The sequence below is a fragment of the Accipiter gentilis genome, chromosome 23, assembly GCF_929443795.1.
Source record: "Accipiter gentilis chromosome 23, bAccGen1.1, whole genome shotgun sequence".
NCBI classification, from domain to species: Eukaryota; Metazoa; Chordata; class Aves; order Accipitriformes; family Accipitridae; genus Astur; species Astur gentilis.
In genome coordinates, this window is record NC_064902.1 from 5383339 (window position 1) to 5406256 (window position 22918).

Sequence of the window (22918 nt, forward strand, 5' to 3'; positions counted from 1 at the left end):
TTTCTTTGCATTCAGGCTTGGTGTAAGCCTCTGGTGTAGTAGTGTTCCTGTCTGGGGGCACCAGATTGGCTTCTTGGAGGCAGCTTTGGGAATATATCCCACGGCTCTTGTTCTCCATACGTGTTGCGATCTCTTTGCGCTCCTCCTTCATCTGTAGAAGAAACACACATAATAGGCTTGTTATTGGGTGCGAGAAGATCAGGCAGGAAATGAAGTACCCTTCGTGTACTGTTGCGTATCATAAAGGCAGGTGAAGGAGGAGAAATGGAGAGAGCCTGTCTCTGCTGCCTGGGTATTTTTTACTGTTTTCACTAAGAAAGAGATGGTTGTTATACATATGGAAGCAGAATGGTTTTTTTAAGCTTAGGAGCAAATGATCAGTCTTGACTGACTAGGTAGTATTGTCTCCAAATCTTCTCAGGCCTCAAACTTAGCAACACTGGCAGCGTTGACTATTTCCTAGCTTTTGTTGCTAGTAACTAACATCTTTGTAATCCTTTCCTCCTGTTTCTTAAGTAAGAGGGCAAAAATGAGAGAGAGCTATAGCATGAACTTTTAAAAGTACATACTACTTAAATTATTGTGGAGGTCTCCAGGCATGTGCTAGAGTGGTCGTTCCAAGACTTGCTCTTGTGCCTTCCCACACTGAGGCCGGCACATATCGGAGAGCAGTTTCCTTCGCAGTGCTGTGTGGTTCTGGTTCAGCTCGCTGAGCACAGTGATACCTCCATTCCCTGCTTGTTTCTTACTGGAGAGGGCAAGAGGGATTCTTACTGGATTTTGTGGGTGCTTGCTTTACGTGAGCACACCCCACCACTGTGCAACTGGCAGCATCAGCTGTGCGTTTCTCCTGCTCTGAGCCCATGCCCTTTTATTCATTCACTGCAGTGCTTTTCTGCATTTAGTGTGAACATAGCTTCTTGTACAGATCAGACTTCACAGGCTTTTCGCTGTAGCTGTTGGTGTTAAAATCCACAAGATGCTGTGACAAGCAGGCAAAGCCTGGGACTTTCTGTCCTGAAAACATTTGCAGTAACCAGTGTGGCTTCCCAGTTAAATACAGAAGGAGCTTGTGGTTATCCTGAGAATGCATCTGCTTTGGTGACCTGCAGGCTTGGAGTATTTATGGAAGTCTGTGGTGCAAGGAGTATGTTGCAATTTGTAAGAGAAAATGTGTGTCCAAACGTCAAAAATAATTGTTTTCCTTTTGGTAAGATATGCCAAATTGCGGAGTCTGGCATTTTTTTCTAGAATCTGCAAAATGCCCCCTGTAATGGAAGATGACACCCGCCTCAAGTGTATTTTCACGGGCTGTCTGGTATCCATCATTTACTCACTCGACAACGTCACTCCATCTCTTTAGCTTTAACCTGCAGTTGAGGGTGGTGGTGACAATTGAGTGTGTCCACAAAGACACTGAAATCTGTTTGCATGTTAGGCTAAGTGCTGGAGATGGCTTTGCTTCTGATATGTTCTCCTTGAATTATCAGCTGACATTATCTTCTGCTTTTCTTGTTGTTTATTAGGTGTGTGGATTTTGCTCAGGTTGTATCATTAGCACACATCTTTTTTTTTCCCTATTAAACCTGTCCTGCTTTTGACTGTGTGGATTTCTAGAATTACCTTTTGGAGTCTTCCACTTTGAATGTGTGTATAGAGAGTGGAAAGGCTTTTACACCTAGGCAGTGTTTCTTCTGTAAACATCCTAATGATTTGGGAAACATGCACATTATGGAGTAATTTTTATGATACAAGTGACCTATGGAATGTTCTCTCCATAGGGTACCTTGTTAATCAGATGAGTGGATTTCCAGGCAGCAGAGCTGACTTTTTTTTTTTTTTTACTTTTTTTTTTTTTTAATGTGTGTCTGATTCAGTGTGTGACCTTGTCACGAGCTCACCCTGGTCTTACATCACTGAGGCTTGACATGTTGAGTCAATCATTTGTTCATTCCCACTTGTGTCTCACTAATCACTGCATCATACCGTCATTTAATTGGAGTTGTGGGCCTCTGAGATCAGTACGGAAGTCTGCAGTGGGAGGCTCCTAGTGCTGGGCAGACGCTTGCCTGTGAATAAGCAGTTGGATCTGCCTGCGATGACCTGTGACAAGGCTTGGTGTGTGGGTGTGTACATGTGTATATCCTGCAGTGATGTTGTGAAAAATGCACTGTCTGCTTTTCTGTTCAGAGGACTGACTTAATCTCTGCGTGCTGCAGAGACCTTCCTTGTGCAGAGAAGGGTGTCGTCTTGTAAAACGTAACTGCCAAAAAATTCCGGTACTGAAAATACTTCTCTGGACCTTCCTCTCTTCTGTCACCTCAACTGCTCAAGCTGTGTGAATCCTCTTAGTCTCTCTTCCTTTGGCACAGGGGGTTGTAAGAGATCTTCTGTCAAAGACTTCACACACTCTTCCTTCAGCCAGTGGTAGCTGCCCATCAATGTGTTGTTTCTAGCCCTACCCAGATAAAAAAAAAATAGAACTTTCTTCTTGGCATCTCTCTCCTGCTTTGCCTCAGGAAGCACACCATTGTAACCAACGTATTTTAAAATAAGTGCACTTTTATACTGGAATAGTTGTGAAGCTGCATCTTCTTGCTCTACTTATGTGATCCCAGCTTGCCATGTCCCTCTACCTCCCTGCTCTTATTCCAAAATCCTGTCCTCCTTTTTTCTTTCTTCCTTTTTTTTCCTTCAGTCTCACCTTAGCCATGTGATGAGGATTGTATGCTTTTGCTGCTGCTGAACTGCTGCTCTGTGATGGGATTGTCCCACGGGACAGCTTCTGAGTGAGCTGCTTGGAACGTGCAGCAGATGCTTAACCAGGACTTCCTTAGTATCTCTGGTTGCTTCTGGGGATGTGTGGCCCAGCAGGGTTATCTCAGGACTCAAATATTGCTGCATACTGCAGAATCATCTATTCCGTGTGCTGAAGTTGGGCTGCTGTATAAATAGGTTGTTCCACGTAAAGCATCCCTCCCTACCCTTTTCTGAAATGAAACTGCTCTCCCCCAGCCCCTGGGCATTTAAGTTCTGGTTATGGGTTTGCTGGGATTTTTTGCCAGTTGACATTAGCAAATCTGTGTGATGATATATCTCTGAAATGTCCATTCTTTCCCTGTAGATTCAAATGCCTTGTTAATCAAGTTTTTCTCTGTTGGGATAGATATTCTATTTACAGCGCCAGGAGCTTGAGCTGGCAAACGTTAAGGAATAATTGTGATTTCCTGAAATTTGTTTAAATAACTTGATCCATGAGCGATTGCCTAGATAAGTGTCCAGTCCTCTCTGGCTGACTAATCAGATGATGTGATATACCAGTACTTGCAGTGCATCACTCACTCCTGTTGGGTACCGCATGCCGCTGTGCAGCATCTAAAGGTGCATGGGGGTGGATACTCCCCACACTGGTGGCTCAGAGTGAGGAACCACTGTTGGGCAGCTGGACCTCTGGTCATGCCCAGCATGGCTCTTGTAAAAATGGGGGTACTTGAAAACTTTTGCTCATGAATATGAAATGCAACGTGTACCCCAGATAAGTCCGCTCTCTGCCCCTTCCATAGGCCTAAAGTTGTATTGTAGAGCACTCATTGGCAGAGCACCACCTAAGAAATAGCTCCGTTTCAGTATTGTCAACATGCAAAGTGTTTTCCAGAGTGGCACGGCATCTGGCACACTCAACCTTTGAACTCGTTTGTAGGTGAGATTTTGCCTTGAGCTGGAAAGGATTTGAAGTAGTCCTTGGATACATATACAGGTGTTACCTTGTCTGTGTAACTATTGGGCCTTCTCCTCCTAACGTGTTAATGGAACAGTTGTGTGACAATGAGGAAATCTTAGTCACAGATGCAACGTATAGGTGCAGTTTCACCTTAAAATAAATAGCAATGTTTTACTGCTGGCTGCTCTTACTCACAGATTTTATGGGTTTTATTGTGTTTACCTTCATGATTGGTTGATTTTCTATGAAGATCTGTAGAAGCTCTAAATATATTCTTGTGTAACCATTTGGAAGGGACGTATCATTGTAGCATCAAAGTGCTTCAAAGGAGTATGCTAAATCAGCTATAGGACAGGTAGTATATTGCCAAAATTATCTGATAGATTGTGTACATGGACAGAAGGTGATTTTGGATTAAGATGTAAAATCCCCTGATCAAGCTCCTGTATGAAAATTAGTAGGACTCATGCCACTAATTTGCTTTGATGCTTTTGAAGTCATCCTTTAAGTAAGCTGGTGACTAACAGAACTGCAGATGCACTATCAGAAATTTTCTCTGTAGTCTTGGAAGTGGATGGTGCTGATGATATGACTGAAGTTACTTAAAGGAGACACAGATGCAGTGAGAGGGGAATGTCTGTATGGGTTCAGTTTACATGAGTAAAGGCATCTTGATGAGCACACCGTAACTTTCTTTTCCAGAGCAAGACCATTTTCTATCATGGTTTTGCCATAATGGTTTGCACAAGACCTGTCATTGTGGAAGAGAAGGCAGTCCTTCTCAGCCCAGTCCCAGCAGCGTTGAGGGGAACACCAGATATGTTTTACAAGCATATGAGCCAGATTATAGCGCTGAGACTCCATCTGGACTGTTTTGATGTGGGAGCACACCAAAATGTTGTTGCAGTTTTCACTTGATGAGTTGCTTTTGTTAGCTTCAGCATCAGAACTGTTCGTTCATGCTTTTATGCTATCTTGGCAATGATTGCTTTTTCCATTCCTTGATGCACTGTTCATGTTGGGTTGCTGGAACAGGAAGGTAAAAGGTTGAGTCTGGAAGCTGAAAAAAATGTCAAACTGCACACTCCCGATGGCTAAGGAAGGCAGAAGCACTGTTTCCTTCTCTTAGAAGAATGATGGTCAGACTGCTTTTCTGCAGAAACTTTTTTTTTTTATAACTATGAGTATGACAGATAGTGAGAGAGAGCAGGAATTCCCTTCAGATGTGGATTTTGGTCTGTTTTCGTCCCAGCTGAGTTTGTGTTGGACCTTTTTAATGTAAATTGTGGAAGTTTGGGTAGCTTGAATTGGGGTACATTCAAAAAGAGTGCCCTGAATTTGCCATTTTCTGCTTGGGTTATGAGAATTGCACAAGGAAGAGGTTAAATTCATATGTTTCAAGTTTTAAGATGCAAGATCAAAGCTATGGCAAACAGCAATTTTATTTGTGAATTTCTGTTTCCATTTGACTGTAACTGGGCTGTGCATGTTGTTGACTAGACACGAAACATGATTACAGTGGAAAGTGGGGGCTGGCACGCCTGAGTGGGCTATTGTGTCATTATCCATCAATCACAGGCAACAAGGAAACAGGTATTTAACACAGAAGGACACACAGTTATTATCCGCCCTGTTCCCCTGCAAGCCACAGGGCACCTTTGAGACTCTTATTAAAGCTTTAATACCTACAGAGATCACAAGAAACACTGTATGCTACAGGATCAGAGATCAGGAGCATTGCTGTCATTCTACATCTGTGCAGGACAAGAAAACACATTAGGTGGAAGAGCACCGAGGGTGCTGGCAGACAACAGCCCTCTGCACTTCTGAGGAAAGGCACAAACTTCCCCCGATCCTCTCTCATTTGAGAGAGGGAGAATTTCTTCTTGCATCGTATCTGGCGACCTGTTTAACCCAGCATGTGTGAATGGGACAGCAACTGAGAGGTCCTCAGTACCACTGTGTGACCAGCTTGCTGAATCTTTGGCTGTGCTTGCTCCCAGGAGAGGGCAATAGGGGGGAAATCCTGAAGCCATTTTGCACAAAGAGGCACAGGAGGGAGGTAGAAAGTTCTTCCTGGTTTCTGCAGCAACAAAAGCTGTACAATGTGCGGTTGACTTGTTGCAGTGAAGTGTCTGATGTAAAGTAGCGTTCTGCCTTAAGGTTTGTTTTGCTGTGATGTTGCACTCTGTGTGTGCATTGACAACTACCAGATGTTGTATCCAAGTGTCTTCCTGCATCTCCATCACTTCAGGCCACCCGTAAGTTCAGTTAGTTATGTCTTCAACAAACAGCTTCCAGAAGTAGATACCCCAAAGGACGGGGGTCTAAAATCAAGTGCGTCATGTAATGAATTACATTTTTAATGAGGATCAAAGCTATAAAGCTGTAAATATGAGATACAAGTATTTAATCTCTGAAACTGTCTTCTTTAGAACAAGAGGATGAAAGTAATTCTCTCCTGTTTTCATAGACAGCAGGGGAAATCTTAGGTTTTGTAATGTACAGTCCATGTCTTAGCAGGAGATTAGCAAATATTCAGATGGGCTCATGTACCAGATTTGAGCCAGGATGGCAGTAAAAGCCCAAGCAAACATTTGATGTACTTTTCCATCAAGGATCTCAGGAGCCGAGTTAACAGAGAAAGTAATTTTAAGTCCTTGGAATCCCAAGGTGTGTTTTCATACACATAAAATCAGGTTGAGAAGTCTCACTAAGAACCTGTCTCATGGTATGAAGCTGTACATTAATGATATGATGACTAAGGCATTTTACTGTTTATAGTCCTAGGTTTTTGAAAGCCTGATTGATTCTTCCCAACTTGTGATATCACTGGAGAAGAGAGCTGAGGTGGTTTGGTTGTTTTTTTCCCCTGACAAGGTGTTCTTCTGTGCTTGGTCCATGTGGGACGGGTGTTTGTCCTCTACCACTGCCTGCTTCTCTGCCCATTGCACTAACCTTGCTTGTCTGTTTTGCTATTTTCTGGGCTGTACTGGGCCCATCGTTAAATGTAAGAAGTGAATTCCAAAATGTTTAATAGACACCTCTTCGTGACAGGCAAATGATTGATCCATCTGCTTCTAAGAGGAGCAGCTGAAAGCATCGCCTCTCTGAGCGATGAGCAGCCGCACACAAGGAGCTGCAGGCAGTACCTCTGTGTCTGTCTGCCCTTGGTCTGCACCAGCCAGTCTCTTTACTGAGCCGCCTGTCGCTGCCTGGCTTGATACATCCCTGGGTATTGGAGTCCCACAAGAGGTTCAAGTGGCAGTACCTGAGCCACCCGCTACCGTGCTGCTTATCTGACAGTTCAAGATGTCTGTGCATGCTGTTTCCCCTTCCTGGTCCCTTAGGAATGCAGCCAAGCAGGGGCACTTGTGACACAACAGGGAATCGTGTTCTTTTCCTTCCTCAGTGTCAGGGCTACCATAGGAACTGCTCAGCTGCGCGCTCACCTCTGTGGCTGGACTCCCCTGAAGGGCTGAGTTCAGCTACTGGAGGCTCGGAGCCTGAATATTCACACAGGAGAGTCGCTTCTTCTGCCTCTTGCACCCTGACAAGGCACTAAGCTACTTTCTTCAGCAATTCTGGGAACTGGCCAGGAAGGAGGCATCTGGACGTACCTCTGGTTGTTGTGCAGTGCAGTTGCCTGGATGAACCTCTTAGACCTTAGTGCCCCTGTAAAGGAGGAGCTGCTGGGTCCTACGGGGAGCTGTGACACCCACTAGTGTTAAGTTGCACCCAAGCCAGGCTAGCAGGAGAAACTCATTTCTTTCCAAAGAGCTCGGACAGCTCTGTTCTCACGCTGTGCCAGTTTCTTGGGCAAATACTGACCAAAGAGGTTAAAGCAGCCGTTTCCCAAATCGGCTCCTAAGAAGAGCTCTCTTAAGAGGCAGCATCTGCTCAGATGTAGAAATCGGTATGGGTGCCAGCCTGAAGATGTGCCAGCTGCTTTGTGGTTCTATCTAGGTGTTAAGGATCTGGATTTAGCTTTTGGACAGGCCTCCTCAAGATCACAGTGACGTTCCGGGAACTGTCATTGCGATGGCACAGGTGAGTGTTGCACTGCTGGTGCATTTCCCCAGCAACTGGCAGGGTTATTTCTCTCACCCTTTGGGAGTCAGTATCAGGCACACACTTTTGCCATTAACTGGGAATTTAGGGATGTCTCCAAGGACAAACACCTCTTTTCATCCAGAGCTGCTCCCTCTTCCCAGGGTTTTGGGATCTTTTCCTTTTAGCAGACTGGCTGTCCTGCAGGGAGCTTGCCCGAGCACTAGCTGCAGAGAAAGCATTGCCAGTGAAGGCTCCGAGTGCTTAATTCAGTGGGCGCAGAAGTGAGTTTGGAGGCATGTCTGGGGGACGTGCCTCGGGACCGCTCTCTTCCCCATTTACAGTTGGCGTGTTCTTAGCGAATGTTTGCTGCTGCGCAGAACATCCTGCACTCTGTTCACCACGCAGGTCAAGCTGTGTCAGAATTGGTGTGTAATCCCATGGTTACCTGCTCCAGCAAAAGGACACGCTTCTGTTTGGGTGTGGGGACTTTAACTGCTTAATCAAATAGGCTGAATTTTCTCGGATTAAATTTACCCCTTTAAGGCAGAGCTTTCCAACCTGACTTTTTTCCAGCATGATTTTGCATTGGGATTGCTCTTCAGTGTTTTGATATTGTGCTTCGAATCTATGAGTAAGGAACTGGGCCTTTCCTCATTGTTCTCCTGGCTTCCTTATGGCCATTGCTAATTGTAAGGTACCCCTGGGGGAAATGCACAGGAAGGTCCTGGGGTGAATTAGTGCATTGTGCTAACGTGCTTAATCTTTATATTGTTTAACAGCGTTATGAGATGAGATGACCTTTGAGGAAGAAGGTGGCCATACAACAAAGTAGTGAGAAATGTGTCCAGGCTCTAGAGCAGCATTTTGGAGGGAGAGGGGAAATCCCTGTGTTGGGAGCAAAGGGAGTCTTTGAAGCAGCTGTTGGTCAAACACAGTGTCCAGGCAGTAGACCATGATGAATCAGAAAAGGAATACAGATGAGGCAGAGCCATGTGGACCCTTCCCTAGAGCTATCTATGAATATGCTAAATATTTAAATGCTCTTAAGTTTTGATAGTTTAAATATACTTTTCAAATAGAGGATTCAACCTGATTCATACTTTTTTAAGCATGGGAACAAGTGTTTGATATGCACGACCTTCTTAGCTTACCCTGTAATGAGTCCTTAACTATCCATGCTTCTTTTTAGCTGTGGAATGGGAGCGCAGCCAGTAATACCAGAGTGCAGAACTTGTCACCCTTTGAGCTGTTATCTCCTGATGCCCCCAGACCCTCACTGTCTGAACTCTAGAAATCCTCTTCTGACCCCTTCGTCCTGTATAGGAAAGGCTTTCATTTTAAAATTTCCGCATTTTTCCAGTGATCCTATAATGCTGATCTGCAAAGGTGCCCTCTTCAGAGGGGTGAGGGAAGCTGGATGTTAGAATTAGCTGGACAGGGAGACGTTAGGGCTTTCAGTGGCAGCTAAAATGTCCACTGCGCTTCGCTGGATCAAAGAAAACTTTCAGATGTGTTGAAATCTTCTTAAAGGGTGACATGGAGAAGCCATTCGTATTACCTACCACCCAAAGCTGGCCCTAGAGCGTGTGAAGTCCAAGGCACATTTTATATTTTCTCAAGCTGCGACACATGGCTGTTATCCTTCCTGGAGCCATAGTTGGGAGCTTGCCTGGACCAACTGTTTTGGTGGTGTTCTCAGAGCAGGACTGAGCGTGCTGACAAGTGAAGCAAATGCTGTGTTTAAAAGATAAGCATTTTGAGAGTCCTAACTTGGAAGTGAATTGGAGTTCATAATTCAGGCAGTAAAATGTAGAGAGCTGGCATAGTCTGAAAGGCAATTTCTGTGTATATTTGCAAAAAGGATGTCAGTGGGGGGAGATGAGTTGTAGAAAGATACTGAGACTTGCTTAAAAAGAGTATGGCTGGTATCCAGGGAATTTAGAAATCGTAGGAAGAAAACTGGAGGTGTCTCAGCAGGCTAGATTGGGTGTCTGTGGAAATGAGGTACTTAAAGGATGCAGACTGGTACCTTCTGCTCAAGGACAAATGACCTGGATAACCAGGCAGAAAGGGAGGCCTGAGGAGGGGTATCCGGGAGCAAGTAGAAATGGAAACGTGTGTCACGGTGGATGGTCCCCATGCAAGTAGGTAATGGGTTTTATATGAAAGGGGTTTGAAAAAGAGGCACTGAGTGCTATTTGGGATAAAATAATCCTTGTATAGCATCTCAATCTGTTATATTTAGCTACTACATCTTTAGGACTCTCTAAGTTATTGTCCTAGTGCCTCAGTTCTGGTTTAGGGCCAATTTTGTTTAACATGCCCATTAGTGATGTGCCTGAAATTATGTTCTGTTAACTCAGGATTGATGATGACATCTTTCAGCTCTCAGTCTTGGGCCTCCTCTGACCTTGAAGACCGTGAGCCCTGAGCGTGCCATGCTGGTTGGCATCAGATCACTGTTGAAACGAATGCCTTACTGCTGAATGGTTCAAAGGGATGCCACCTGCTCTTGAGCTCCAAGCATCACTGATGCTCAGGAGCCAAACATCCTCCTTTCCAGGTGACCACTAACACAACTGTTGTGCAAGATTCATCTCAGTGTTAGTCTTGATAAAAACCTGTAATAATAATAATAATACGCAGCAAGGTTGTTTGGATCCACTTGGTGATGTAACCATTCCCCAGGGATCCACCTGACCGTCTTTTTCCTCTGTATATCTTGAACCTTCTGCCTTGACTGTCAGCTACTCAGCAGTAGACTACTGGACACTGATAGATTAGGCCAATAAAAAGAAGTCCCTGAGCTGCAAATGGTTAGGGAGCTGGAGAAGGGGGCTGAGAGCCTCGGGGAGAGTTCCACTACACTAGGAATTTGCTTGTAATTGCTCTTCCTGTAGGAAATGCCAGATTGCTGCAGTGCCTGTAGCAGGCTGGATTGCTCTTGTTTCTTCATCTCTCCATGTCATGCTCTGTTTTCTAAATGTTTAATTACAGATGGATTGTGGTTTGTGAGTTCACAGCTTTTCTCATCTGCTTTTTGTCAAAGGTAAGCAAATGTACTGCCTGTTGCTCTGTAGAGTTGGGTCCCTTGCACAGCAGCTGCCAAGGAGCTTGGAGATAAAAACTTCAGCATATGGAAAAAACGGGATGAGAAGCCAGTTTCTGTGGCTGAAATGATCTTGTTTTGAAATATATCCAGCTGGTCTCTTAGCCTCCCAGGCATCTTGGTGTTGGCCCTCTGCTCCATCCCAGGAAGCTGCTGCCTCCTGAATTCCATGAGCAGCTGGGGATGTGTGGCTGAGAGGGACTTTTGGTGTTTGACCCTGTCTGCATGCTTTATCTGAAGATGAATACCTTAAGGGAGAGAACCTTGTGCTCTCCCTGCCAGCTTCCCTCCAGCCTCTGTATAGAGATGAGAACCATGCCAATGAAATAGGATGCGATTACGTAATTTACATTGTGTTGCAGTTGGGGTTGTTAAATTTGCATTTATAATCTGTACTCAAATAGGAGAAAAACCTGAAAGCAGTCTGATTTGCAGTTACAATTAGATAACCCGACTTCTGCTGTCAGCCACTTGTCTCCCTGTCCTGTGCCGTCCAGTGCATTTGGAGGCCAGGACTGGAAAATACCCTGAGCACTGTGAGTGCTTGCTGTCCTAGGAAGTGCTGCTGGGACCATGGGCTCCCTGTGCATTCCCAGGCTGCCTCCTGGGGTACTATCTGAGGCTCCCCAAGGCAATAAACACTAGTCATTAATCAGTTTAAATAATTTTTTAAATGATGGGTGTATAATGATTTTTTAATAACCATCCTAATTATAGTAAATATGCATAAGAGGGCTGAAATAACATCATGTAAACGAGGTTAATTCTGGTATTTTAACGTGACTGCTTTGCTGTGCTGCCCGTAAGCATTCTTTTGTCATGATCTTTGTATGCAATTTTATATCTGTTTGCAAATTACATTTTCAGTTAATTTTTAACATGTGGAACCATGTCAGTTTTCCAACTTGGTTATTAGTCAGCAAGAAGGATAGCACAACCTTTCAGTTCATGGCACGGATATTTTCCATTTAATCAAACTATGAACAATATAAGAAATAATTAGCTGAAGTGGTGTTTGGTTTTGTGCATGAGCCAGCCGCTGGAGGAGATCTGAGTATGGTTCGCTTGTGGTGCAGGCACCTCCTGCACTCCTGTGGTTGCTGCTCTGTGGTAGTAGCCAAGGAGAAAACTTTGGCTTATTAATCCTTGTGGATCTGGGGGCTCCAGAGCTGATCCTTGGTTCTGTTCCAAAAATGACCTGCGCCGCTCCAGCTGTGTCATCTGTAAAGCTGAGACTGACAATTGCTATTCCACTGAGTCAGGTACCCATGGCCTTTCTTGTGACGAGGGACGGTGGCGTGTGGTTACCATCACACTGGAAGAGCTGGAGCACACTTCCTCTGCAGCAATCCACAGCAGCGTAGGTTGCTACATCCACGTCTCCGTGCGGTTTGGCAGCCCCTGTGGTAACTGCTGAAGCATGACCCATGGGGTAGAATACTTGGAGAGCTGTCAGCTCATTGTTAAGAGGCTCTGAAGTGAGATTTTACTGAAGGTTTTAATGTTTGACCAAATTCAGTTAAAGCAGAAGCCTGGTTTGATTTGAGGGAGTGTGCTGTGCTCCAAAAGCTCTCCATGTTTCAAATTTTCTAGGTCGCTCTTGGATGCTCTAAATTTTTTTCAGAGAAACCGTTAGCAAAAACTTTGACATTGATGATTTGTATTCCTCTGTCATCTCGGTCTTGGAGAGCATAAAGATACTTTTTTGGCAAGTTCTCCCCCTCCTCAACCCCCAGTCATCATCATTAGAAGGCTGTCAACAAACATGAAAAATACCAGCATGCCAACTGTAAATGCTAATTGACAGATAAGCAGCTGAAGTGGGTAACTCGTGCTATGTCTGAACCGCAGCAGTCTGTCTCCTGGCCCTGTCAGTAGCTGCGTTGCTTCCCTAGGAAGCGTGATCAAAGCGATCTGTGCCCACATACCTGCACTACTTGGTAGCACGCACAAGTTCTCCTGTACCTCTGAGTTAGCTGTGCTCTGTTCAGAGCAGGAGGTGAGTTCTTTCCTTGCTAAAGTAGTCCGGTTGCGAAGAGGATAAACTAAAGATGAGTTAAAACCAACCTCATGAGTGGGCATTATGTGTGCTAGGAATGTGGTCTGGTTTTTTTCTTACAGTTGGCTTACCTTTACCTTTTAGATCTTACTGATATTCTTTTAATGCTTCTGGTTTAACTTCCTTTGGGGACAAAGAGCTTCGAAGCTGCTCTAGTAAAACTGGAGTTTTGTTGCCGAAGCCTTGTGCCCAGCTGACACAAAATCTCCAAAGTGCTTTTGGAAGGATTTCATCACCTGTGGATATCATGGCTAAGGGAGCTTCCCTTTTTCTTTCCTCCTCTTAAAGTAACCTGTTCTTGTGGGGTTTGTCCCTGCTCAATGAAGGGCTTTGAGACATTGATACTTGCTGTGTGCACTTTCTGCAGGCTTTACAGTTTCATGGCATCGCTCTCTAGGACCACGTCATGATGGGATTGCTTAGTTGATCAGAGTCTCCTGACAGTAACATTTACATACTAAGCCATCAACTGTTATTCCAGATGATGCAGGTTTTTTAGTAGCTTTAGCTGAAATGGCTTGTACTGAATTGTATCACTTGTACTGGAATCCAGTATTGCATTTCCAACAGACCTCTAAGTGAAAAAGCATGTATAACTGTGTTTGAAAGATATCGAACAGTAGCATAAATCACTGCTCCCAGCAGTAAAATCCCGATGCTCTGTTTTGATGAATTTGGCAATTCAGAAAAAACAGTAGAATCTGCTTGTGCCCTTGGAAATCTAGGCATTTCCGTGGCTGAGAGCTCGGTGTTCTAGTACTGCAAAGCTGTGCTGCCTTTTAAACCCTTCACTGGTGAGTCAACTGTGTGTTTACCGCTAGTTTTGAGGGGGAGGTTCCTGACTGGGAGGACCAGAGAGACATTTCTGTAGCATACTGATTTAAAAAGAAAAGGCCAAGCTGCTCAGAAGTGGAGGGTGTTGAAAATCCACAAGGAGAATTAACGGGATAGTGCAATTGAGTCGGTGAGAGAGGTCCAGGATAAAATGCGTGAATATGGAAGAGATTGTTACAGTCTGGTTACCAGACAGTACATGTGGCATACCTTGGGCTTACCTTTTTTTTTTCCCCTCTAGCACTGTTCCCTGAATTCTCAGAAAATCTTTGTGATTTCACAAAGGTCTGCTCAATTGAAAGTGGTGAACTGAAAATCAGAGTATTACTCAAAACATTTTGCAGAGAAAAGGAAGAAGATATAGATGAAAAAGAATAAGCAGTGACGGGGACTAGAGGAAATAAAGGTTCTGAAAATATTTGGGAGGGAATCTAGTAACGAGCGGGGGAATGAGGAATTTAAAGTCACTGAATCCTGACAATGTGTGTCCTAAATGAAGGACTCATTTTGGAGTGTTAAATGATGATTGCAACCTTGAAAATAACTTTATCAAGAAGAAATCAGTAAGAGAGAGCTTGCTGGAAAAATGAGCAGGCAATCAGCGGGGTGTTAAGGAAATTAAGGAGTAATTATGCAAGTGACACTTTCTGCAGTCTCCAAGAACTGAATTTGCAGTAGAGACCAGCACCACGTGCACTTAAAAACCATTTTCCATAAAACCAAAAATACTCCTAAGGCTTCTGGCAAGTTTTATCCTCAATGGCTGGTAGAAGGATGAAGCTGTATGATGGATTGCCCTACCTCAAATCTAGTTGTCCTTGTCTCCTGAGCTCCTAGGCAGGGCTGCAACTGCCTGCAGAGGAGCTGCTGTTTCTGAGGACTTCCCCGGGCTCACGGAGCGGCCACAGCTCTGCTCATGAGGATGTGCACCCTGCCTTCTCTCCCTGCCTGTGCTCGGTGGGTCCTGAGGCAGACGTGGGCATTTCTAGCCTGCTGTCCTGGCACTGCCCGTCTCTTGAGTGTGTGGTATGGTGTGATGTGATGGGTGCCCTGCCTGGGAGAGGAAGGATTTCCATCTCGGAGGGACCAACAGTCCCAGTGGCACAGCCTTGATTTCCACTTCCCTGTCTTTCTCACTTGTGTTTCCCCACGTGCCTTAAAGAAGGTGCAAACCTTCTAGACATGTGAAGTAGGCAATACTGCATGCTGTGAATAGACCTCGAGGAGATTCCTTGCATCTGAGGTTGCGGCACTGTACTCTGGGTGCTCATACCAGCCCTCCGCAAGGTCTAGGAATGGCTCAGCTTTCTGTGAGGCAAAGGCAAATCCATGTTGGAAAGCGGTGCTTGAACAGCTGGGCAGCAGAAAGGAAACCCCTTAGGCCTGGTAGGAAAGGATGGCCTTGGTCTGTAAAAGGCAGGCTGTGGAGAGGGGAGGTGGTGGAACCTGACCTTACAGGGCAGTGTCTTTGGTCTCCAACTTTCTCTGCTGCATTTTTTGGTAGGGATTAAAGGATTGTTGTACTGCTGCTGAGTGATTCCCTCCCATGAACTCTTCCCTCCTACTTTACATATTCCTAGCATCTCCCTCATGTTCTGCACAGCAATTCATGCATGGGTGTATCGTGACTTCTGAATAATAACTCTGGGAACTTGTTTTCTCATGTTCATGGTTTGCTCTGGGGGCTCTTGCATGACTAGGCTACAGGGTCAGAGTACCTAGGAAACTTCAGGCTCACCAGAGGTCTCCAAAATAGCTTGGGGCCATTTACAGTTCCCTGACATCTGTCTGTACCATCCAGCAATGGGCCAGAGGAGCAGCTGCTCTCCTGGGGCTTGGGAGACCTGGGTCTGTGTCTCGTTATTGGCACCGAGTCTCATATTGTGGTATTGGGAAATACAGACTGCGTGGTCTGGCAGTGCCTCCAGTGACATGAGATATCTCATGGCTCCATGCGTTTGTGGCTCGGCCTGCATCCTGCATGCCCAGGCATGGTCTGTTGTCCACGGCAGATGAGAGCCGCCAGGACTCCTTGCTGCTCACTGCTTTTATGGGCTGCTCCGGGCAGGAGCTGGCAGACTTGCACCTACAACTTCATTTCACCCGTAAATCATCTGCATTTCAGCAAAGCTTGTGGATTTGTTGGGCTTCTGACATCTCTCCAAAGCGTCATGCACGGAGCTGAAAGCAGTGTGTCTTTGTAGGCAGTGGAGCGGCTCTGCTGGTTGCGGAGCCAGGGGCCTTGCCACATGCTGGCATACTTCTCGGAAGGAAAGCCAGGGTTTCATGAGTGACACGAAGACTAACCCAAGAATGAAAATTCTCTCACCTTAGTGGCATTTTTCCTTGTATTCCTCCTCAAGTAGCTGCCTTGCAGCCAGCCTGGTGTGAAGGAGGCTGTCCAGCTGCCCCTTTCCAGCATGTGGACAAAAGCAGGTTAAAGCAGTTTCCCTCTTGTGCTCTGGTTACTCTACCTCTGCTCTTCCTGGGAGGTGGCAAAGCCTCTTCTGCCTAGTTCCTCTGGAGCTAACACGCAGCTTTGTAGCCCCGTGCTAGAGCAGGACACAGGCAGTTTCCCTTCCACTTCCATGGCAAAGCTCCAGCTAACTGAACCGGGAGACTTTCTCCCCCTTTCACCCTGTTTCACTTGCGAAACCTTTAGGAACCAGAGCTTTAACCCCTTTCTTTGCCTCTGAGTAATCTATGTGTGCTGGGCACATTCGTCATTTACCCCCTTGTCTCAACAGGGAACTCTTTCGATCGGTGGCAAAGAAGTGACCCTTGAGTACACTCCGTGCCCAGAGTTTTGGCGCTGCAAACGTGTAAGTATACAATCAGAGAGCTGTGTTGTGCTTCCCCTGCTGGCTCTCCTGGTAGTGGCAGCAGAGAGGAGTGTTAAATATTTGTTCAGCGGCTGAATATCCTTAAGAGTAATACCTGCCCTGAAGCTCTTGTCTCTTCTAAACTTTTGGGGTTTTGCCTACCTTGTTTTTCATACCACTTATGAGTGCATGTTGCGCTGGCACAGGTAGCCAGTGTTTTATGCACAGAGGAGTTTCATCCCTATGCAGTGATTCCCTTTTAACAAGTGGGGAAAATAGTGTGTGGATCCTTTCTCCTTAAAAACTAACATGAGACAGTGACTCTGCCAACTGGAATGGAACAGGCTTTCACTCTGGTTCATGTGTGTAACTGCAAGTGTCTTCACTGCCCAGGTAACCGGAACTTTCGTCAGTGTAAAAGTGCAAACCACCCCTCTGTCTCATGCAGGAACCTGTGATCTAGATTTGAGTGTAGTAAGTGCAGCAGGGAAGGAAGCATGGAAATGAGTCCAAGCCTAGGCAGCAGTTAGTACAGACTGGAACTGGCCTATTTCTGGGGAGGCACAGTTGCCCGAGGGTCAGCTTTGTTCCCATGCCGTTCCAGCCGTTCTCCCAGAATGGGCACTTTTGGCTGCAGGAGGCAGGGAGGAGTGCTGGAGCAAAGGGCAGGGTTGTTGCCTGCATTCCCACTGACTGCAGACCAAGAGGTTGCAGCAGGGCAGGAAGGGATCAGTTCTAGTTAAGACTCCCACCTTGACCGTTGGATCACACTGGGCTACAAAGACCTTCATCCAGGCTAATTGGATGCACTCCAGCTGCCAGCAGAGCTGTTGCTCAGCGCCTCGTCTGTGCTTACAATGCTCCAGAGATCAAGTAGAGACAGAAGTTTCAAGCAGGGGTTTCACAACAGCTCGGTGCAATGAGAAGTAGCTGGAAGTGTATGTCCCTACCGTTGCTGTGCGCAAGCATGGCCTGAAAGAGCTTTCTTGTGCCCCAGGGCATTTGCAGGGCTTTAGTTAGAGAAAAGAAAATTGCACGAAAGAGAAGCAATGCATTTACAAAGAGTTTGAAGAGGAAGTTAGGAATGCTATGTTTGGAGAGAGCTGTGAAAATGGGGCACTTGGCTCTTTCCACGGCAGTTCTGGGTGGGATAACCATCCAAGCCTGTACAGCTCTACCTCTTGGTTAGCAGATGCCTCTTCACTGATTCTCCCTGTGCAGCAAATTACATCAGTATCTACAGTTTAGCTCAGATAAGGACTTTGTCACTGCTTTAGGAGTGGGTTGAGATTAGAGAATACAAAGGTAACTTTGGATCCTTTGAAACAACATTGTGGCTAGCAGTATGGTGCCTAGCATGGAGCTTTTTGGTCCAGCATCACTTGAGAGGACTAGTGAAGTACCTCCATGGTGTGAACAAATCTGTGCTCAGAAGTTGTGTGAAAGTTCTGTTCCCAAGGCAATCCCAGTTGTGAGCCATGTGAAGTTTTCCCTTCCATTCCAGCCAAGGCTCCTGCGGCCATTACACATCCTGTCTCTTAAGCTCTCACTCTAACTTTTCCATGGCTGTTACTTACTTTCTGAAAAAGCACTGCAGAGTCTGGCCTTCTGGAGTAGGTTGTACCCACTGCCTTCAAAACATGACTTCCTCATGCTGTCCATCTTCCGTTGCAGTGTAAGGTGTGTACTGTGGGCTACAGATCTTCCTGCTCCTATTGCAAGCTGCCAAGAGATGGTGAGTATATCTGGTCCCCTGTGCTTGGTCGGTTAAGTTTCATCTGCGCTAACAAGTAAGTTTGTCTTCTGGCTTCCCTGTGGCATCCCTTTTAGTGGGCTAGCTGAGCACTGTGTTAGGAGGATTATTAGTTTTGCTTCATTTAGACCCTTTTCCCTGTCCACACTAAAGATGTTACATGCAGATGTGTTGCTACCAGGTTCTCTGTTCTTGTGAGGCTTGGTGGAGAGGTGTCTTACTGCACAAAGCCTTTCCTTCCTATTGCTCTGGTATTGTCCTTCGTCCACAGAGTTACGGGTTGTGTGTCCTCTAGGACTGTGAGCTAGCTCTGCTGGCCATAAGTGAGATGGCTTCCCCTCAACCCACCTTCCTTAGGAGATGCAGCTGCATGTTTTTAGTGTTATTCTTTTGAGGCTCTCAGATTAGAGGTGAATCCACGATTTGAATTGCTGAACTCACCTTGCTGACTGTAAGAAGTGCATGGAAAGAACTTCTGCTCCTCCAGGAGCTTCTCCTCACCCCACCAGCACCTCTGCTTTTTGGGGTGGGAGGGCATGAGAGCCAAAACACACTCCCTTGAGGAACTGGTTTCTTTGGGACGAGCAGGTATTCCAGGCACTTTGTAAGCTTTGACTCTGTATCTTCGAGCAGGCTTCTGATGTTCTGCATTTCTTACCTGCGTACCCCAAGCAGAAGGACATTAAAATAACTACTGATGCAGAACTTCTTATTTACTGAAGCACTGTCCCTGTGGTTGTGTTTTCGTTGCACTGTGGCTCCTCCATCAGCATTATGAAGGCAAAATTCTCATAGCTGGCCTAACACAACTGTGGGTTGTAATAAAAATGCCGAGGAGCAAATTAAACAGAGCCTTTAAGATGCTTTGAAGACAGATTGTGGTGCATGCTTCTTACTGACCTGCTTTTGTTGATTTTGAAAATGTGTAATAAGGTAACCTCTGTATGACTGTCCTTTAATTGCCGAGTGAAACAAAACAACTCTAGGCATACATATACAGTTGTTACTGCAGCTTTGCGTGAGTTCTTGCATGCTTTGTGACTCATGGTCTTGAAATGGACTTAAATATGCCTCTCTTACAGGAAGCAGAGCAGGCCCAGATTCCAGAGGTGGTTCTGAGGGAGAGGATGCATCAGCTGAGCAAGAATTCAGTAAGAGAATTGCTTTCCCCACCTCTGGGGTTGTGCTTATGTCTGTGTGATTTACATGGGCAGTTTTCACAGCTGCACATGCAGATTGGTTTCCTATGCAAATTTTACACGAGGTTCTGCTCATGAAGTGTAGCCAAAACTCTGCACGCTGCAAACTGCAGACAGATTAGTGTGGGCCTGTCCAACATGAGCTGTGCTGACAGCCAAGCAAGTCAGTGTGCAACTTTCCCAACGTTTACATGTAGAATCGTTGTGTGTTCTGCCATGCTGCCTGCTGCCCAAACAGAACGAGAGTGGAGAGGTGCTCTGGTGGGCATTAAAGAGTGAAGCTTCACTGTGCCAAGTCTTTCACTCTCATTTCTTTCTCTTTCTGGGAAGAGGCTTCAGCAGCAGGTGCAGGGCTGGTGATGTCTGACTTTGCAGCCCCACAGCTTTGGCTTCCCTTTCCAACAGCTTTAGCAGCTCAGGTAGGGATCTCTTTTGAAGTGAAGCCAGATGCTTCAGAGGCCTTCAAGCACAGAAACTTCATGGGATTTATATTCTCTGCATTGCATAACTAGGCTGGGGGGCAGGGTGTTTCCATAAATATTTGCCTCATTTGTGGTAAGTAGGCACCTGATCAAAATCAGTATTATGATTCATTTCACTTAGTGATCATAGGGTTCTGCACCCAGTTTTCCTCTAGCATAGCGGTAGGGTGACAGTTACTAGTTGATACTGCTCAGCTGTGGGTGTTCAAGAATACATCAGGCATAGTAAGGATATCACTGCCATGTAGGCTGTCCTGGACATGGGAGGAACATATCCAAACCCATCCCTGATTCACATTTGCCCAGGCAAGAGCCAATCATAAAAAGAGGCCAAAAAGCCTCTTGTCTCTGACAGGAGAGGTCAGGTGTCCTCCAGGACAGGCGAGCCCAACATGAAACAAGGCAATGGAAGGATGAGCGGTATCTAGCTTGTCCTTACACACCTTGTGTCTGCAGAGTGTTAAGACATGGGTTAAGAACAGGTTAGCCTTTTATAAGGGGTGCTACTGCAGTGGCCAGAAAACAGGAGGAGAAAAATACATGCTGAAACACTGTATGGGAAACCATTCCATTTCTCCTCTCTAACAGCCGAGACCAAGCTTGAAAAACCTGATCAAGAGTTATCAGGACAACCAGGATCTCCAAAGCAGCCTCTGCAGCCCTCAGTTCCTGCTCCACAGCAGGAGTGTCAGCCTCAGGAGCAGGAGCCAAGGAAGAGAGATGAAGGGAGAGAGCGGCGGCCCTCACAGGAGAAGAGAAGGGACATGGACCGGCACCAGGAGCTGCCTTCTCAGAGAGAAGCAGAGGAAGCCACACCACAGGATGGTGGAGGAAGCAGAAGTGAGTGGCACAGGGCCCAATTTTGGATTCGTCTTGCTTGCACTCCATGAGGCCATCTGCAGTAAGGGCAGCTTTCACTAAAACCTCTAGAGGCTCTTTCTATGTTGTGCAAATCCATGTATCAAGTGGTGGTGGGCTGTCCAGCTCCAAAGGTGCTGGCAGATTGCCTTTAGGAAACTTAATTCAGGGCAAGCTGGCTTCAGGATGGTGCAGTTGACTTAGCAGAGCAGCAGAAGTCTCTTTTGCCAGAAGTTATCCTGGGCTGAGCTCCTCTGAGGAGGGGCCTACTTTCTGATCTGTTTTCTGGGAAGGAAAAGTTAACAATTGGAGGCAGTACTCTGAGCATCTTGCAAAGTGGAGGGGAAAAAAAGCGATGGCTTCCAGTCTCGACTGCAAGAAGCCACGCTGTTGCTTTGAGTGGGTTTAGTTTTACCTGTGCTGTCACAATAAACTTAGATCTGAATTACCTTTTTTTACTATTTCTTTCCTGGCCACCTCCCTCATTGTGCTTCACAGCAATCATGCTGAAGCGTATTACTCGATTCACCCCACCAGAAGTGATTGTGGGGCTCCTGGCCCCATATGTGCGTCTCTCCACATCCAGTGTGCGCATCATGAAGAACAAGGCTGGAAGGATGGGGCAGACCTATGGCTTCATTGAACTGGATTCACATGCTGTAAGTAGTTTCCTGCTTTCACGTGCTCCCCCTGTCGGCGTCTATAGTCTGTAGAAGTAGAGAAATCACAGAAATACAAGAAATAGCTGTACTTGTGGTGCAGCTGTCCTGGACGGAGTCCTCTCTTCTGCTTGTCTGGCTAGGTACAGGGAATATCTGATACAGCTGTTGCTCTCTGGCTTTAGGTACCAAGATAGTCTGTTGTCACAAGCTGTGATGCTGAGTGAGTTTCTTGCCCAACACATTTCTTTGTAGACCCTTCTAAACTTGAACACCTCTTGCACAGATATTTTGTTTGCAGGGAACTTGAATTCAGTGGTTTCTGTCTGCAGAAGGCAAAAATCTTAATTAAGAGACAGTCCCATGTTGGAGGGTTCACATTTTCTGGTTCTGGGTGACTCCCAGACTCCCTAGCTGTGCTTTGGCATTGGTCCAGAGGATGTTCACCAAAACTCTTTGGGGAAACAGTAGCCCTGCGAGAATGTAGTCCCTAGCTGGCTGCTGAAAACAGTCCTAGGACAAGCAGAGAACCTAACAATGCATTTATCGTTTTTGTCACATTCTAAGTATCTTTCACTAATATTTAGACAAAAGTGTTGTGTTTCCTGTCCTACTGTGGTCATCATGTAAGCATAAACCCTGTGTTTCAGGTGGACTGGATTTGGGAAACGGGCTTATGTTTCCTTCTCATGGATGTGAAATCGTCTTTTCCTTTTACAGGAGGCGCTGAGGTTGCTAAAGATACTGCAGAACCTGGATCCCCCTATCTGCATTGATGGACGTACAGTGGAAGTGAATCTTGCTACAGGGAGGAGAAGGTATAGACAGATGAGGCAGTAGGCTCGTCCTTTGTGTGATGTGCTGCAAGGCTAGAGCTGTGTTGCGAAACCAGGTGCTTAAAGTAAAGGTTGGCACGTGAATTAGCACAGATGTTCCTGCAGCTTAAAAATGTGTTGGAGAGCTGAAGGCATCAGAGCTAGAAGAAGCTTCAGTGATTGAGCAGTATGGGATTAATCATCATATTGCATGGCCACTTGTTGTTATCCAGCCATCAAATCCCATAGTGAGGGAATTATGGGTTCAGCTTTTTAAAAAGCAGTTGGAGATATGCATCTTTACGGATACAGCAGAGAGTGTGGTCGTAACTTGTGGAGACAGTGATCTGCAAAGTCTCTCTGTCTCCTGGGATGGACACAATCCAACATGTGGCCAGTGAAGATGGTCTTTCTGCCTTTATTGGTCCTGCTGATCATTTTGAGTCTGCCGAGATTAATGTGAAGCCAGATTGACATTAACCTGCAACCTTTATTTCAACAGGAATGACTATGGGGAGCACAGTGACAATTCCTACTATGGCCCGGTAGGTCTG

At 45.9% G+C, this 22918-nt stretch overlaps 1 protein-coding gene across 2 annotated transcripts in view; it reads left to right on the forward strand.

Annotated features, from left to right (window-relative positions):
• Positions 1-22918, forward strand: part of RBM6 (RNA binding motif protein 6) — a 59657-nt gene that overhangs the window by 26561 nt on the left and 10178 nt on the right. For both annotated transcript variants that reach the window (XM_049826254.1, XM_049826253.1), the window contains exons 7-13: positions 16524-16598; positions 18273-18333; positions 19434-19502; positions 20621-20872; positions 21389-21549; positions 22270-22367; positions 22867-22909. In XM_049826254.1, coding sequence (XP_049682211.1) covers positions 16524-16598; positions 18273-18333; positions 19434-19502; positions 20621-20872; positions 21389-21549; positions 22270-22367; positions 22867-22909 — 759 coding nt within the window. The remainder of the gene's footprint in view (positions 1-16523; positions 16599-18272; positions 18334-19433; positions 19503-20620; positions 20873-21388; positions 21550-22269; positions 22368-22866; positions 22910-22918) is intronic.